Raw genomic sequence first — 18,759 nt, 5'->3', positions numbered from 1 at the left:
ACGCCCGATAGCCGCGTCCTGCCACCACGCCGCCTTCGAGATCTTGCTCGTTACGTCGTTACCCTCGACTTTCCATTATTGCGTTCCGAGCGCTCTACAGGCTTCGTTCGGATTAGTCAAGTTGCCTGAAATCGAACAATTTACATAAGTTCGAGTAACACGAAACTTCGCAAACCTGTCGATTATTATCCTGCGAATTTAATATATTTTACCGTGCTAGTTGCCGTTACAGATCGATATGCGAGCCTCTCAAAGTCAAAACTGATTCGCTCCGCTTTCTGTCAATTTCTCAATTTCGTTGCTTTAAGCATTTACGATTAACGTCCGACTCTTTACTTGCAATTTGTTGTAGGAAGATGGCAAATTTCACGATGAATTTAAGAAACGGTGTTCGCAACATGTTCGTTTCTTTCTGCTTTCTAATTTATGGAGTCGATCGATGCGGCTACCAAAAGGCTCGTACACTACGCCGTTACATCATGCGTGCAAATCGTTCACATTATCGAAAATTTGTTCTCGTTACACGGCCACGTATTATATGATGACGTAAACAGCAGTATGTATATTTCGAATTACACGAGCGGTTACTAGTTTATCGCCAAGTACAGACGTAAAAGTACGCAAGTTAATGTACGAGAAGCTGGTCTACGTTCATCGCTTTCGCTCATTAATATCCACATCAACGAAAATTTTCATCGCTATTATTACACGCTTGCTAACATCGTCCAACGATATCCGATAGAAACGTCACTAAGCCCAATCAAACGAGTCCTTTTTGTCTAGCCCTATCAACACCTGGAAGAGAAAAACGAACGCGGTTCCTGCTACTGCAACGCATTACCAAAAACGCATCGATAGAAACACGACAAGTTGTCACATCAACTCCGATTATTGCAACTTCGGTTAGTCTTGCAAAAATGTCTAACGGACGCGGGACGCAAGGTCAAAGAACGAAAAAAGTTGGAAGCGGAGGTGTCGGTGTTCGGGTTCGAGGAACGAGCCTCCCGCAAAATACGTTGACCCCGCCCTCTTTTATTTTCCGCACGAGGCCCCGGCTACGCTCACATTTATTTTTCCCCATGGATCTCTTCTCCTTCTACCTTCTCTCGTGGTCTTCTTCTCGTCTGTGGCGCGGCCAGTTAGCAGCGACGGGCGGTTTTGCCGGTAAGGTCCGGTAACGTTTGTTACCATTGCTCGTTTAAATAATCTCGAAACATGCATCCGCGGGACGGAGCGGCCGACTCGTGGATGGCTTTACGATCGACCCTCGTCGTTAATTAAGAGCTTGTAATTATTTAGTGGAGACGCTAGCGCACCCCCGCCGGCATCGAAGCGGTCCCGCTCCCTTGGCAGGCTTGATTTACATTCCTGCGAAGAATGCGAAAGGCCTCGCCTCACTTTGCTCTATTTTCTCCTTTTCTTTTATTTTTCACCGTCGTCTCTGTGTCCTGTCTGCTCGTCCTGTTTCACAGTCGTCTCCCTCTTCTCGGACGTGCAAACGACGATGACAAGAGCGATGCCCTCACGAACATCAGATTCGATTTCATAAAATTCGTCACTCGACAATATTTTTCAACATCGTGAACGCTTTGAGGAAGATTCACGCGGCTATTCCAAGTATGTTCAAGCACATTATTATAGTAATTTTCAGAAAGTGTTAAACATTTCAGATATTGTATCGTACTTTGGCAAACGTATTTGTTTTTGATACAACCCGTACGCATTGTTTCGTTCAGTCGTCTTTCTCATTCAGTTTCTACCAATGTCTTCGGTCAGGCAGCCACATGTCGTTGTTCTACCAGTTGTCGAGGATCTACATGAATGTTCTTAGTCTGCAAGATAGGAATTACAAACTAATCTATCAAACTACTCGCAGACGATATTTTCACGAAGAGTACCGTCTTCGCAAACAATACACACTTTGTTTTCTGTCTGTCTCTTCATAAAATGTACATACGACACAGAATAAATAATACGTATACGTACAAGTTATGTTAAAATCATTTAATCTCAAGCTACCACAATTTCGAGTACCAGAATTTCTTCTACAAGCGACAGAAAGAAAGACAAAAAAAGGAAAAGAAAAAGGAAAAAGGAAAAGGAAAAGATTTCCACGGCGAGGCATCAAATTATGACACGTCGACGCAAAAGTCAGGTGGAAAATTAAAAGTTGCAGGGGAATTTGGTCCACCTGCGAAACACGTAGCCATCAACCATCCTCTACGAGGACGAGAACGACACCAAACGAATCGCGTTCGCGTAAATCCCGTGGGACGCGAACCGCTGAGATAAATCAGCCAGGACGCCGGGTGAAATCGACGGAAACACGATTCGGCGCGATCAAAGGACCCTCTACAAATTGAAACAAATCAGCCGGCTAATAATAATTAATCCGCGGGCCGCATTAATTATCGAATGCCGCCCGAGTCGTCCGCCTTCTTCTTCGTTCCCCCACGCCGTCTTTTTCTTGCACAGCGCTCGCGCGCGCGCGCGCGTATGAAATCTTCTTGCTGGGTCGCAGCACGAGAACATGCGCGCATTTTTGCGCCAGCACAGCTCCGGTGTACGCGATAATGCGACCTCGAACGCCGCGTATACCGAATGTTGAGCTCTCAATTACGCCCGCAGAGTTATGACGCGCCCTTCCACCCCCTCGATTCTCCTTTGTGTTATATCTCCCTAACAAAGTGGCCCGAAACAAAGTGGAAGGAGGCGGTGGGAGAGAGAGAGAGAGAGAGGGGGGGAGGAATAGCCGCGGGTCAGGCTCGAGATCGCATCTTCATTAACGGCTATTAATTGTCAAAATGTGCCACATAATTCAGCGCGTGCGAACGAGCAGCCAACCTTCCCCCCTCGAGGATTCCAGACGAGAGTTTAAACTTAACGCGGTCAATTGATTTCTAATGGGAACCGCCCTTAGGGTAAACCGTTTCAGAGTTTCGTCTTGGTATCTTTGGTCCATGCGAGATAGAGCGCAAATTATTGGGTCACTATAGTCGGGGAGAAAAATAAGTAGACGAGTAGTGGAAACAAGGTGTCGTCAAATACAGTTTGTTCAGGTAAAAACGTAAATACTAATTTCAATTATTTGCCGAAGAGGATAGTATACAAGGAGACACAGTAGACAGAAGTTGAACGTATAGTACTAGTTACAGTTCGATCGAGTATCACAAAGTAGAGACAAGTTTGTAAAATAAACCACTATTCGTTGATTTATATTTTCCTGAGGTTTGTGGAAGACGACCGTACTACTTGAACGTATCGTGACAGGATAAATCTTCTCAATTACGAAAAAGCTACAGAAGAGACAATTTGTCTTTTCACACGATATTCTGATAGATATCGCTCTACGAAATCTTACGTTAGTCTATCTTCCGCATCATTTGAAAAGTTAATAAATCCAGAATTAGGAGATCACGGTACTCCATCTCCGTCTGATACGTAGTTGTCGAGAAACGTAAACGATAGAAAACGCGAACAATTTGAATACTAGAAAACTTGGATACGCGAAACACCTGTGAAATATAATCGTCAAAGGACCGCACCGAGTAGGTCCTCCGCATCTGCCGCTAGAGGCGCGTTCATTGAAACGCGACGTGGCACGCAAACAGAGTTGCACGGCTCGGTAACGAGAGAAAGAGAGCTGACTCGATGATTTCCCGACTCGATGACCGTGTATCCGACGCGACGTAATCGCAGGGCGTTTCGGATGACGCGATTACACGGGCCTGTAACTCTGCAGAGCCGGGTCGGCCTCTGTTGTTCGCCCACCCTCGAAGCTCGAATCGCTGGAAAAACCGCGTAATGACAGCGTCCGCCCCGCAACAACCTTCCTCGCGGTAATTCACCGGCCAGCAACACTTCGCGTTGCTCTTTAGTTCGATATCTCACGCGAGAAACCGAGGGAAAAAGCGTTGCGCTGGAACCACGGCAGGGGGTGGTCGAGCAAACACAATGGGGGTGGGATTGTTCACAGAGCTGGTACGCGGCTTAATTGGCCTGATAGAACCGATTCTGATCCTCCACGAGCCTTTGCACCGGGCCCCGTGACCAACGTTGGATAAAAGCAATAACTTAAACGAAAGGTCGGAGGGTGAACTTATCGTACTCAAGAACGAACTAAGGAAATCTGCGGTTGGGTAGGTTTAGGGAAGAATATAAAGGGTTGAGATAGGGAATACGTGAAATTGCGATTGTGAGTGTAATGGAATCTCGTTTGAGCCGCTTATTCGCCAAGTCGGTTGACTCTACGAAATAAACGGTAGAGAAGATCGATGAAATTATCTAAGACGTGTGTGGACCAAATGCTTCGCTAGTAAGATTTCGAAAGTTTCTAAAAGCGAAGTTAATTAGTTTGAGTACAAGCGAGAAATATCATATTCTTCTCGGTTATTTTCTCTGCAGCGATTCTTCTCCCTGTCAAACAGGTTTGAGAGTATTTCTGGAGTAAAATTGCCACTCGTTCCGTGAAAATTGCGATGCGTATCTCCTCCTATTTATTAGGATTTAAGAGAACACTATTGAATAATGCTTGCGAGTTTTCTAAACGGGTGGTTCTGGAACCTATAAAACGGGAACGGAGTCTGTATTTTGACGTTGTTACAAGACTCAAGTAATTGATAGGTAGGTATAAGTATAGCATTTTTGTTATTTGTTTATATGTAATTTATTAAGAGGAGGACGAAAGGGGGTAAGAGTTAAACGAAAATTCAGCCTGAAAGAAAATCACTGCGTCGGTTATTAGTCGCGATACACTTCGTTTCTCTTAAATATACCGCAATCGGGGGAAAAATCATCGTTAAACGTGTATCGTGACGTGTGTGTGAACCGTTTGCGTGCCCAGTTACATCTCAATGAATACCGCCGCGAAGTCAAGAGCCGAGGAATTATTCTCGCCGACCCGGTCGCTCCGATTTTTCCTTCTCTTATATAAACAAATTATCCGGTAAATGCGATTAAGCGGCTTAGCATACGTTACAGACGTATCGTTAATCGAAACTCTAAAGTTAAAAACACTCGTGACTCTCGCACATATATTGGCCGAGCCAAACTTTCATGGCTTCCATCGGGTTTGAGTATTCTTGAGAATCTGGTCTTGAGCTCCGAGATACGTATTTGTAATTTCAAAGGCGTCATTGATATTTTTATCGAGATTCCAGACATTCGATTCGAAAAATTAGTCGAGAAATTCATGAAAATACAGCAATCTTAGAAACAAAGAGAGAAACGCCGTCGAGATTTTTATTCAAATCCCAGAAAAATACAATTCCAGGCGTACGATAGATGCGAATCTCTGAGAAGCCACGCTGATCGGTTCCATCAATCGAAGTGCGAAGGAAAATGACGACTACGAACACAATTTTCTAAAATCTAGCATGGAATTTCTCAATTTTTATGCCACGACTCTGTGATAAATAATTTCATGAAAATAAGTCGTTCGTTTTTTAAAACGTTAAACAGCAAAACTTCGTGAAAAATGGGGACAGATCAATCTGACTTTTGATTGGTTCATACGTAGAACAATCAGAAAAACTCCGAGTTCTCAAGGAGCAATTGAAAATCATCGTAAGAAGGGCGTGCGATGGGAACGAGGAAAAGCGTGCTCGGTTCCGAGCGATCGTCCCTTGAAATTTGTTTACAAGAAACGCGAGATTGTAACGCGTTTTTCCCCCTTTTGTTGGAGACGCGAGATCATCGGATCGGAAAATCATCATCCGTCGTTTCCTGCAATTACGATCCTATGCACAAAAGCGTTCGCGTGCGTTTCAGCTCATACAGTCATCGTGTGTCGGGAAATCATCATCCGTCATTTTTTTTCCTCCGCTTCTCCGCTCTTTTTCTTTCGCTTCTCCTTTATTCCAATCATAATACCTCCTTTTTTACTATCTTCGTTACACTCGCGTGCGTGCTGGATGCCTGCGTGCAGATCGCATTTTCGAACGCGTTCACCGGGGGTTGAACGATATCGCTCTGTTCCGGATAGAGAGGCAAATGGCTTCTTTTCCCTTTAATCCGCTCCTTCTCCTGATTTTGCCGCGCTTATTTACCCTCCGTGCTCGTTATTCTAATTCTGACCACTGTCATGATCGTTCTAACGTGATTCGTCGAGCATCTATCGAATTAGGAGCGATTTTAAAGTAGCTAAGGACCAATGAAATCATTATGAGACGAATGTAGAGCGTGTAGACTCGAGACGGCTAATGAGGATTGTTATTTATTACGAATTATTATTACCAGAATTATTATTACGAAGGATTGCTATTTGACTGGATTTGTGGGAAATTTAAGCACCGAAGAAACTACAGAATGTACATGACGCGCAAAAGTATTCAAAATACTTGAAGTAGCAAGTTGTAACATAGAAAATTTCCCACTTGGTTCCATCAATTTTCTAAATATTTTCTTCTTCGACGAATATTTTTATCTTCATACAACATTTTGCATGCACTTTCAAAATCGTGGCAATCTTCCCTTTCTGTATATGATTCGAAGCTTTGAACTATTCATACACGAGGTGCTGCAGAAAGTTGATGCAACAGTAGCACGTGTTCGTAAAGATATGAATACGTATCAACATCCTAAATTATAATCATGCTCGTTGAATATGACGGACAACCCTATTTCGGTCGACTATATAATAATAATAAATTTAATATATATGTCGGAGGCAGGTTGCCATTTTGGGGCGTTCGATGAACCTTTACTTACTTTACCGTCGCGAATGTAGTCAATATTTATCAGTACGAATGTGGACACTACAAGAGGCTATGAGTAATGGTAATAGGATGGTCGAGATGATGGTGACAACGAATTCAGGTTCGATAACGAATCCACGATCCACGGGAGGACAAGTATCAACGTACTACTCGATTCGGATCACTCAATCGGCAATTCGTCCAACGACTCTAACACTCTAACTCTAATTCTCTTAATCCAAAAGAGGCTGCCCTTATATACTCCTGTCCCCGCTTCTCGGGTTAATCTTTGTTTTTAAGGAGAACCATATAATCATTTCATATCTCTGTCAGGTACATGTCCCTCCCGTGACCGTGGCTACGTCCGGTGATCTGCCATGTCACTTCGAGCTCAAACCCATCGTCATAAAGTCAGATTGGAAAATTAAGACTATTTCTTATTTTTATTACTTAAGGGCGGCTATAGTAACAGTCTGGACTAGTGTATTGGGGTTTTTCCCAACATTCCGGACGGGAAATCCCGCTGTCTTTCCATCTCCGACATATATAATAAATTCTATAATAAATTCTATAATAAATTCTATAATAAATATATAAATAATAAATTCCAATACCTATTCGTGCCAATATACAACGAAGATGAATCATTCGACTGAATTGTCTATTACGAGTAATTAAAATGTATACAACGTGAAGGAATTATTCAACGATGAATTAACGTAACAGGCATTCTAGAATAAATTACACCGTTCCTACATCGCCTCGACTTTTCGATAATTATGTATATCCAATTATATCAAATTATCTGAAAGGATCTCCAATATCCGAAGAAACGTAATCACGAACAGAGCCTGACATAGGTACGTATATACGAGTTATTGGAACGTTAACTAGACTAGATAATCGCGAAGGTCTACTGAAAAATGTACGTCCATGGTGTACTAGGGGAAAAAGCCGCGTTAGCTCGGACAAGGGGGATGATGATTGCGTAAACGTGACACGTAGAACGAAGTTGACGGACCTGGCGTGACCAGCGAGTGTTGGGTGTGGACATGAGAAGATAAACCAACACCGAGGGTGTAGGTACTGTGCCTGAAATTACATTGCAACCGGACTACTAATAATACGTTAAAAAACTAAAAACTTGCTCGTGATGAATACTTGCTCCTTGGGAAGTTTACCTTCTTTCAAGGGTTGGCTATTTAACTTTGGATAATTAAAGTGGAAAGAAAATGTCGGAAGTACCTGATGGAAGCCAAGGTAACTTTCTATGCTGTGAGTGGCGAAGAACACTTCGCCGTCGCAGGTCAGTATGAGCAGGAACCCGTTCAGCGCCTGTAACAGACGAATTATTTTGCAAATATTACTGCAGGTTCAATAAACATTCCATCGATATTCCCTAGGCTACGTTATTGTCACAATTGTCTCGCGCGATTGAGTTACAGAGAATTATTAGCAAAAAAAAAAAAATTTACAAAAGAGCTATCAATTATCGGCGGTAATAAATTTCGTTGTACAATAAAAACAAGGCTGACGATGAAACAAGTTTGTCGAGTCAATTTTACAAGTTACAACGCATATGAAATGTCCGATTTTATCGATTCAGACTACACTGAATTCTAGAAGAATTCTCAGGTTTAGAACGATATACAAAATGTTTTACAAAGTCGCAAATATTTATTGAAAGGAAAGATTCAAAAACTTTCGGACATTACGTACGTTCCAACCTGATAGAAACTACAAGTCGGTTGATTATACTATTCGATATGAAAGCGCAAAAAAATGTCGACACAAGTCTATAACTAACGAGTTGTAATTTATCGATTTACTATCGAACCCGGATATAATATCCCATGATCATCGACGATACGAAATTAAAAAGAAAGAGAAAAGAAAAAAAGGGAACGAATAGAGAAGAAAAATTCTCTGTAGCGATAATTCACTTCTAGAAAAGGAGTTGCACAACGAGTGCTCGTTTCCTTTCCGAAAACGGGGAATTGCTGGCCGGGGCGAAAACGTTCCGGAAAGTTTCCCCATTTATCGACGTGGCCGATGGTGTGGTGGCTTTCGAATACCAAAACGAGCTAGAAACTCGAACGGCCGTATCGAAGCCCGAAATATCCGTCCTAGTTTAAACGGTCGGAGGCTAGAAACGAGTGCGGGGGAATCGGTCGTTTAAAGTACTTGTCTGCTAGCCCGTTTCCCGAGCTAAATGTGTATTGTTTTGTTTTATTTCGACCCGTTGCCGTAGGTGCCCGTGCCAGGTACTACGTCCGACTGGTTTTATTGGTCGGAAATATGAAGAGAACTCTGATACTCAGGCCTCCTCGCGTTAATTTATAAAAGATTTTTCTTTCGCTTTAGCTTCGAGGTATTTTTTATTTCACGGAATAGACGATTCTTTTATAGGTAGATAGGTAGAAACAAACGAGCTCTATCGTATTTTTATGGGCTAGGAAATTTTTAGACTTTTGGCGTTTGGCAGTTGAAAGACATTGAGGGGAAGGTTACTCGGATGGAATTTAATATTTAAAATGTATCATTGGAAATTGGAAGGTTTTCGAATGGAACGCTTGCAAATTGAGTGTTCGACTTGAATGCTTCGGAACTTGCTCTGTTTTGCTACGCTTTACGACATTTATGCAGTTCACGCGAGCAAATAAAACGCATTATCGAATCGTACAGCGTTCTGAACATTTGTCGATATTCCAGTCGCATCGATTGCACGGCATATTGCGGAAAAATTTCTCGAAGAAGTAGGAATTACAGAGATAAAATTACTGCGTCTGTAAACTTGATCACCTATGAATGATTTGACATCAGCTTCAGTGGCTGACTCGGGATTTATTGTAATAGAACTACTTGCTTAGATAGCTTTACTTCAAAGTAGCTACTTTAATTTAGCTGATCCTTATTTACTACGACTTAAACTCTAAGCCTAAACAAAATTTAACATTCAGTACGAGATCCAACAATTTAACAGTGAAGATAGACCGTGGGATCGCGTATGACGTCTAACAGACAGCCTGTGTACCAGTTTGCTGTAGCAGAAAGCGAACGCTTCGAAATTGAATACTTGCGAATTAATCCGAATTCAGTGTCAGAGAATCGGAAGATAGCAAATTGAAATACTCCAAGTATCGAGAAATTCGCCAAGGTTCACCGACAGGGTAGGGACACCATAACCGATAATGTCGGGGGATGGCTATCGAAGCGATCGCATGCGCGACGGATGCTGCGATTTGATTGGTTGATCCAGAGGGTGGGTTTCTCTCTGGCCGCTCGCGTCAATACGGATCCGCGCGGAGGGCGAGTTTCCCCGAGCTTCAATCAACCCCCTGTACCACGAATATAAGCTGTAATAGGATTTTCTCGCTGCCTGCCTACGCTTCTTCCCTTCGAAATGGCCGACATGGCCATTTCTGTAAACCGTGCCATCCCCCGTGGGATTCCGTCTAATCGGCGCGATTGCATCCTCCTCCAAACCCATTCAACGATAAGAAAAACGCTAATAACATAAAAATTAATGAAAATTCGGTCAATCCAACTTATCAAACCAATATTTAAAGTCCAATCTTTCAGCCAATTGAAGACTCTGATAAACTAAAAATTAATAAAAGGTCAAACGATCCACGAATGAGATCAAATAAGAATTCATAAAAATAATATTCAATTATTAATCAAATAATATTAATACTCAAAGTCCAATCTGTCGAGCAACAGAAGATCTTGACGAAACGAAGATTAAAAATTTCCTCGTTATTACTCAACGCACGTTTATGCGACTTTTATATTTTTACCAGAGAAACGAAATCTATCGAGATACCTTTCATTCGCTAAATATCGTAAAGAATCTTTTTTATATATTTCTGTATATATATTAATTTTGTATATTTCTTTAAGTATTCCAAAAATGCTTAAACTTTGCTTATTCGCGCATTACCAATTCAAGAAAATAAAAAAAAAAAAAAAAAGAAAAAGGGAGAATAAAAGGAGGAGGAAGGCAAAGGAGAACAGTATTTCTCGTATCGTTTACACGAGGCTGAGTTCACGGTTGACACGATCCAGGAAGAGCAGCGAAGGGTGAAAACGAGAGAGGACAAGGGGCCAGAAAAGAAAATCGATGGATTTTTATTTCTCGCGTGTGTTGGCCGGCAGCGAATCAGTCGCGTGCCGAGTGTGCGAGTACTCGCGTGTTCCGTCCAAGCGTGAACTTCTAATACCCCTTCATCCTCACCTTGACTCTGGTGTATTAGCGGGTCGCCAATAATACTTCACGCACGAAATCTTTCCATTTTCTTCGCTCATGCAACTAGAAGTCACGGGCACGGACACGGGCCGTAGCACGATCGTTCGGTATGCAGAGCCTACGAATAACCTGAATCGGAATTACATCTCCTTCGATACTCTCTCCGTCCTCTCTCTCTCTCTCTCTCTCTCTTTCTTCCTAATAACCATTTCTCCTTTAATTTGCTTTCCATTCGTGCACGTTGTTAACACCTTAAACCGTATGAGTAATTGTCGGTGAATCTGTAGATTATCGTTTATAGAAAATTTATTGGAATTTCTGTTTATTATAAACGTAGAAGTAAAGAACGTTACTTAGTTGGTTACTTAGTTCCACTTAGTTGGAATTTGAATGATTTTTCGTAAGCTTGGATGCATCGGACGGAAGACTTTCGAATGAAAAACTCTGAAAATGATAAGCGCTTGAAGCGAAAGCTTTCGAATTTTTGCGAAACTGCAATCTTTGAAATTGAAAACGTTCGAGTTGCAAGTACTGTTATCGAATAACAGCATGCTATACAGTACGGGAGATTACTCAGTTTACGAATATTGCTTTACTATTATTTTTTACGCACGAGGTCATTAACAATTAATTAAGAAAGCGGTGTGAAAGTGCGGTATTATTAAAAAAGAAAAAGGGGGAAAGATTCAACGAAGGAAAAAATGTGGATAAAACGTTAACGCTGCAAGGATATCGCGTTTCTTTTGATCGCCACTTCGCAGAGCTCTCGCGGATTGATAGCGCGCAACTCGCGTGCCACTTCACAGTCAGAATTTATAGTTCCTTTATTATTTCGACTAAGCTGCTCTTAAGTTTCCGCACACGTAACTCGCTTCCAATTTTTCGAGTCACGATCTAATCGGCCAAGTATATCTGCTCCTTAGCATATTTCCTTCCTATCGCATACAATTTACCTTGTTTTTACCCGGCGTTTGTTTTTCCCTTGCTCGAAAACGCTGCGAATTTCAAGCATTCAATTGATGAAATTTCAGTCCGACACGACGAAAGCTTTTAACATCAAAGCTTCGACTTCTCGAAGATTTCAATTCGGAAGTTCTCGATCTCGAGCGCTTTTAATTTCAATGCTTTTGACCTGGAAAAATTTCAATTCGGGAGTTCTCGAATTCGAAAGCATCTAATTTAAAAACTTTCGATTCTAAAATACGGAATTCGCAAATGTCCCCTTTGCTTCATTCGAATCTAAAAAAAAAAAAAAATCATTTCTATTCAAATGAACATCGGTCGTCCGCTTGTATCTACATGAAAATAAAAAATCAATCTGAGATCTAAGCTTTAGGACTCAACTTTACGAAAACGTAAAGCTCGATGGTTGGTTTTGCCATATCTGCTGAACATTAAACGGCAATTTGTATTTCTTCTAGTTTCTGTGTGATCGCAGGTGTAACAGATACTTATCAGAAGACAACGTTCACCGTAATAAATTACATACCGAGATAAAAGATTCTACTATTAATTCTACGTGATTTCCTCTTAATTCATGTAAAGCCTAATGAATTTTTGTATGTAAATCAGATAATAGACACACGTTTTTTGCATCGCGGAATTTCATTAATACAAACAAAAGGAAATCTTTATTCGGGGGAGGGGATCCGTTTAGAGCTACTAAATGCAATTACGTTGCGATTTAATTAACACATGATTCATTACGAGTCGGCAATTAACTCGCACTTCATATGGCACAGTACATAAATCAACTAAGTAAATATATGTTCTGCGATATCGATTACACTCCCTGTTGTCTGTTTTGTATAATAATATATCTATTACTTGCGATGCATTGGATAGCGAACAATAACGTTTTCCCTTTCGCAATGTATATTTATCAGGAAAATTATCGCCCCGGTGAAAACCTGTTCTTAGTTTCTGCAGGGATTAATAAATTCCTTTACAAGCGAGAAACTTGGTAGAATAGGTTTCAATATGGAATTTTTTCGCATTCTAGGCTCGCAAAATTGAAAGCTTCCGACTCGGATAGTTTTGAATCGAACGACCCCAACTTGAAAGCGCTCAATTTAAGTGCGTTCAATTTGAAAGCATTCGACTTGGGAGCGTGCAATTTCTAAACTTCTCGCTTGTAGCGTTCAATTTAAAGACTTTTAATTTGGAGGAGTGCTATCTGACATTTTTCGACCTGAGGATACTCAACTTGGAAGCTTTCGACTTGACAGCGGCCAATATCTAAAAGCATTCAATTTTCACTAAATAATTATGAACGGTATCGTATATATTACATGGGGCACAATCGGTAGTTATCTTCTGCCTGTATTTTAAAACCCTATTTACTGTTCTGGAATAAAGTCACTCCGGATCACAGTTCATTCTGCCTCGCAGCCAGACGCGAATGAAAACTAGTCCTCAGTAACGCAAACTGATTTTACGACAGGAGTTAGTCAAGACTTTATTTAGCTCATTAACGCACAGGCAATTAAGCATCCTATTGAACGGTAATGTTTTTCGTAAGGGACGACTTAATTAACGAAATAGGGGAAGTAATCGCGAGAGCCGCCGGTAGAACACGTGGAAAACGATAAATTCATAAAATTATTGCCAGGTCGCGTTCGTGCTCCGTGACGAAGGAATGGTCGTTATCGGCGACGTACGCACGAACGACAAAGCTACAGTTGCTAAAGCTGTCGAGGTTGACGGGCCACGCGAAACGAGATCGGACAGATTCTTCCGCTCTGACGAATTACGTCCCGAAAGGTACTCTGAATATCGGTCTAGATAATTGCGATTAAACGTTCACGTGTTTCTCGAGTGAAATTTCTTTGCCTCGCATATGCTTTATTTCGAACGTGGTAAGTTCGAAGGTGTTCGAGTCGCAGGTGTGAGGATTTCACTTTCGCGATGCCATAGTTGTTAATTAAACAATTAAAAATGAATTTAAAAAGCCTCGTTTAAATTGCATCTTTTGGGGTTCGAGGCACTTAAATTCAGAAGCTTTCACATTCTATTCCTAAATGAGAATTCCCATTTGTAAATATTCGACGTAACATTTTAACATTACAAACGTCCAAAATATTCAACTTTTTACTCCAACGCTGTCGAATAGAAGCAAATTTCAAGCAAATATCTATCGATGAGATTTGAACACAAAATTCCAAGAAATCGAGATCGGTGTTAAATCGATGATCTCGTGGCGCCATCAATCATCTCGTCCAAAATCAACGACAGAGGAAAAAATGTCCCGGGTTAAATACATGAATGATAAGACGCAAGAAATAATAATATGAACGATAATGGTTTGCTCGATGGGTTTCATGCTCGAGCGTGATTAATTATGGACACCGGAAGGGTAGCTTGAGCCACGTTCGCGAAACTAATACTCGCGAGGCAACGGGACCTTTTTCGTCAAAAAAAAAAATCAAGACGGCATTTTTTTCGCGTCTGAACTAAGCAAGATGGCTAGACAGCATGCTTCCGGGAAACGTCCGCCGACGAAAGTCGCTCGACCACGTTTTATGCCCGCGAATGATTAATCGTATCTGCATTTATCCGCAGCGAGGACACTTGTTTCTGCGGCAAGCATCGAAATTTCATTTGTTTCGGCGATTAAGACTTCTAGTGAGTCAGACGGAATGAGAAAAGAATGAAAGGGCACAAAGTTAAGGGGATGAAGGAAACACCTGCGTCCTCTAGCGCGATTCAACTAATAACGTTAACGAAATTCTACAAGTTACAAGCCGATAAACTCAATCGCATAATAGTGGCAAGTTTAATGATATCGAAGAAATAAAGTTCTGTGAGTAAATTCTACAAATTACAAGCCAACTGATTATTCTACTTAATAGTAGAATATAATATAAAGCTTGTACATGTATTGTCCATATATTTAAAAAAGATCATTCCAAGTATGTAATGACGATTTCTAGTAAATCTATATAATCTGCGTACGAAATATGTACATCTATAATGTTCTATGAAAAACTGCTGATCGATCGTTTCAATTACTTTGACAGTTCCAGTACTAACGAGATCGTAAAGAAATGATAAAACTGTGAAAGAAACGCCAATAACCGCCAACTTGTAACTTGTCGATTAATTAGTACCATTAGTCGACCAATTACAGCGAAAGATAATAATCCCGATGACAGGTGAGGGAATTAAGATGCCACAGCAGAAAACGAGAAACAGGAAGAGGAATAAAATAGAATAAACTCGTGAAGGGTCATCGAACGAACGATTCGGATGGAATATCGAATCTGGTCGATGAGGAGGATCCATGGCCGGTGTCTCGTCGGAGTCTCGTCGGTGTCGACGCCAGGGTAAGAGCAAATGCTGGCGATACGTAAGGCGCAAAAGGGGGTGGTATCTAAGGGAGGAAAGGAGCACGCGATCAATACGGGAAGGACTAGCGGTGCCAGACCAAGGCGAGCCCCGTCGACCACCAACCTAACCTCATATCATCCCATCCCATGCACCCACCTAACCTACACTTACCTTTGACTCAGCCCGTGTCTCACTGACTCACTACACTTTGCCGATCGCCCCGTTTTCCCTTGCGCCCGGCTTCCGGTTATCAGTCTAAACCGCCGTTACGCTATGAAGGAACGCAATCACGGGCCAGAAATTGCTGTTTCGATGCCACCCTTCCCTCTAAAGGGGTTCAAATGTTTCTTTCAAAACAATCCCACGTTTGTCGTTTCGATAGTACAACTAGCATTCGGAATTATTTATTCGATTATAGGAGAAATGGTTTATGGGCTTGTCTCGAAGGGACGTTGTGACAGGTATACAGAGTGATTCTGTAATAATAACATGTCCATTTTGTTCGATATTCTGTCTTGGATATTGGCTTTAAAAATGGGTTTAGTTTATGGAAAGGATCGTGTTCGTGTTCACCGTTGCTGTCGATTATTTATTAACCGGTGGCTGCTAACATTTTTGTAGAAATATGTAGGAACTATTTAATCATCGTACGTATCTAAAATCTTGCAGGATTGAATTTTTTAAGGACTGTGTAATTTTGCTCTTCTGATTTCATGAAGAAGGCACGACGTACTAAAACTTAATATCGACTTATTCGACGCGTTATTATTCTGCCGAAATATATAAACAATTTTATTTTTCAGATAAACTTTATGGTCATACACGGATAAAAATCCCTCTCATTCGGTACTTCGGTTTACCGCTATAAAATGAAACATTCGGCGCTCGTAATAACGATGATCAAGTTCCCCGTTAGATGAGGTAACTAAATGAGTTAAAACGGAATGCCTATAAATTCTGTATACAAGGTGATCAAAGAATATTCACCCATTTCAAGGTTCAAACTGTTTATAATATTCACTGGTTAAAACAACTTTTCTATCCAACTTTCATTTTCCTAATTGTATTGGCAAAAAGAACATTCATAAGATATCGCGGAAAAACGATGAAAATGAATAATAATAACACGATTGGAAGGATTTTAACGCTACTTTTGATGCACCCTGTACGACAAAAAAAAGCAACCATAGCAACTGGACGATATAAAACAAAAATAATCTGGCTACTTGGAATACCTTCACCTCGTAAACTTCGTTTGCAACATATTTGCCATACCATTCACTATATACAACACCATTCACAGTGCACACACGGTCATTAACGAGGCAGCATCCGGCGGCTTCACGACAGCCTGGAACGCGGCCGATACGAAAATAAAAGTTCATTTAATCGTCGACAGGCTGCCACTTCCTTGGTCGTGGACGACGCACGCTCGCCTTTTTCTTCGCCGAGCTTCGACACCTGCCCCTGTCGAATCACTCGGCTCCTCTTCGCGCGACGGTTTTCGATCGCAAGTGCAGATTACTCGCCTATCTTGTTTGATTAATCTCGATACCGGCTCTCCGGATGGAATAATGAAACGCGTGCGACTTTGAACAATTTCGAGCGACTTGTCGCTTCCTTTCAAACTTCCTATTAGAGCCGCTCTACCTTTGCTTTTTATCCAGAAATCGCGTCGATTATACAACGGTGTATTTTCGAAATGTTTTTTCCCGTGGAAAACAGTTTCCATGGTTTTTGCAGCAAACAGCGATCGGTGCTTAATAGCACGTAAATACAGTCTTCCTAACTACAGCTATCGATACATATTTTGTTTAATGATGTATATCATATATAATGATTAAGTAGTCCGAAAGAATGCATTGTCCAAGGTAATGGCAAAAATGTCTATATAACGTAGTGTCCTATACTACTGTGACATTAGAACTGCTAGAGCATTCTTTCTCCTGTTAAGTATACTTCTGATACTTAGCGTACTTCTAATGGCAATTGTAGACAGTGTAAACGATCAGGCTCTCCGTCATCGTGTTTTATTACGATTGTAGAGACCGAATCTAACACGTTCATTTCACTTCTAGCGTATATTGACTTCTAATGCGCTATACATACCATTTTCTAAATTAAAAAAATAATAACAAAAAATAAGAGGCAATTGTTCAAACACTTGTGAATCGAAACGACGAGTGAACGAGTTGAATATAGCTAAAAGACTGCCAATTTTTAAAAATTGATAAGAATGATAAACACGTATAGTAAACAAATAAGAGAGCGAATATTTCGCTGTTCGTTCGATAGTCAAATAAATCTGCAATGTAAGTGTGCTCCGTGCGAGCTCACCGTCGACTTGAGCAGCAGATCCAAGCTCTTACTTGTTGCTGATGCTTGCATGTCTGCCCCTTTTGCCTCCTGGCTGATTGCTCAACTTCGTCCTGCCTGTTTTCCTGTCGTTCGTCTCGATCGTCCACGAATTCTGTAAAAATCATCCTCGACAACCGATGATCCCGAGCCTCACGAAAATCGAAGACGAATACACAATTCGCTAGCGGCTCTCTTTTCGCGTATTAACATTACTCGATACCTAGGTCAGACGAATTCGTGGCGCCAGCCCGTATGTGTGCTTCATTTATTTAGTTAGACCAGCTGCAACCTATCTCTTACATAAAGCAACACTAAGCACATTTCTTACGTAACGCGTTAACGATAAAACCGAGTTACTCCTATTTTCGCTGAATAAAAATATAAAATTTAGTTCCCCAATGACCTCGACTTAACCCAAGAGAAAACTCCACCTGTGGCAAATTTCGCTTATGAAATATACTGCTTTTGCATCTTTCATATCGTATAACGAACTGAATCAGATTTCGCTGCCAGACTCTAATTTTTCCATAGTTTTCCGAAATTAAATACCATATCGCTTTTCCTTCGAAGCCTTTAACAATCATGAAATTATCACAGTAACGACAGTTGTACAATTCCTGTTACATCTTATAACACGTTGGATTTCTCAATTAGAATCTAACTTTCCCACAGTATTCTCAGATTACTCATCCTTCCTCTGAAGTCCTTTGGTAATAAAATTATCGGAATGACAATTGTTGTACGATGAATGTTGTGCAATGTACCTTTATAAATTGTCACACGTTGTGCATCTTACGACACGAAACCGACCTCAACGCGTTTCTCTACCGGACTCTACTTTGCCCAAAATTGTCTCAAACCAAGTACCATATCGTTCTTCTTCGAGGATCGCAATCGTGAAATTATCATCGCAACGACTGTTGTACAATAAACTGTACGATGTACTTTCATCAATTTGTGTAGGTTACATCTTATAAGACGTTGAGACGAAATGGTTTGCGATTCTCCACGCCTGGCTCGACCTATCATCATCAGCCTCGTCGTTCACCAGAATCCTCCTCCATCGAACTTTTCCCAAAAGCGATCGATCGTTTCGGTACGATCGTCGATCGTTCGCACGGTGCTCGC

General features: G+C 41.2%; 1 protein-coding gene across 2 annotated transcripts in view; it reads right to left on the bottom strand.

The window, feature by feature from the left end:
* LOC117216753 (aryl hydrocarbon receptor protein 1) overlaps positions 1-18,759 on the bottom strand; it is a 156,182-nt gene that overhangs the window by 10,030 nt on the left and 127,393 nt on the right. For both annotated transcript variants that reach the window (XM_033463736.1, XM_033463738.1), the window contains exon 4: positions 7,941-8,030. In XM_033463736.1, the coding sequence (XP_033319627.1) occupies positions 7,941-8,030 (90 nt within the window). The remainder of the gene's footprint in view (positions 1-7,940; positions 8,031-18,759) is intronic.

Source organism: Bombus bifarius, unplaced genomic scaffold (assembly GCF_011952205.1).
Source record: "Bombus bifarius isolate JDL3187 unplaced genomic scaffold, Bbif_JDL3187 scf7180000007973, whole genome shotgun sequence".
Lineage (NCBI taxonomy): Eukaryota > Metazoa > Arthropoda > Insecta > Hymenoptera > Apidae > Bombus > Bombus bifarius.
This window is presented reverse-complemented; position numbering and strand designations above follow the sequence as displayed.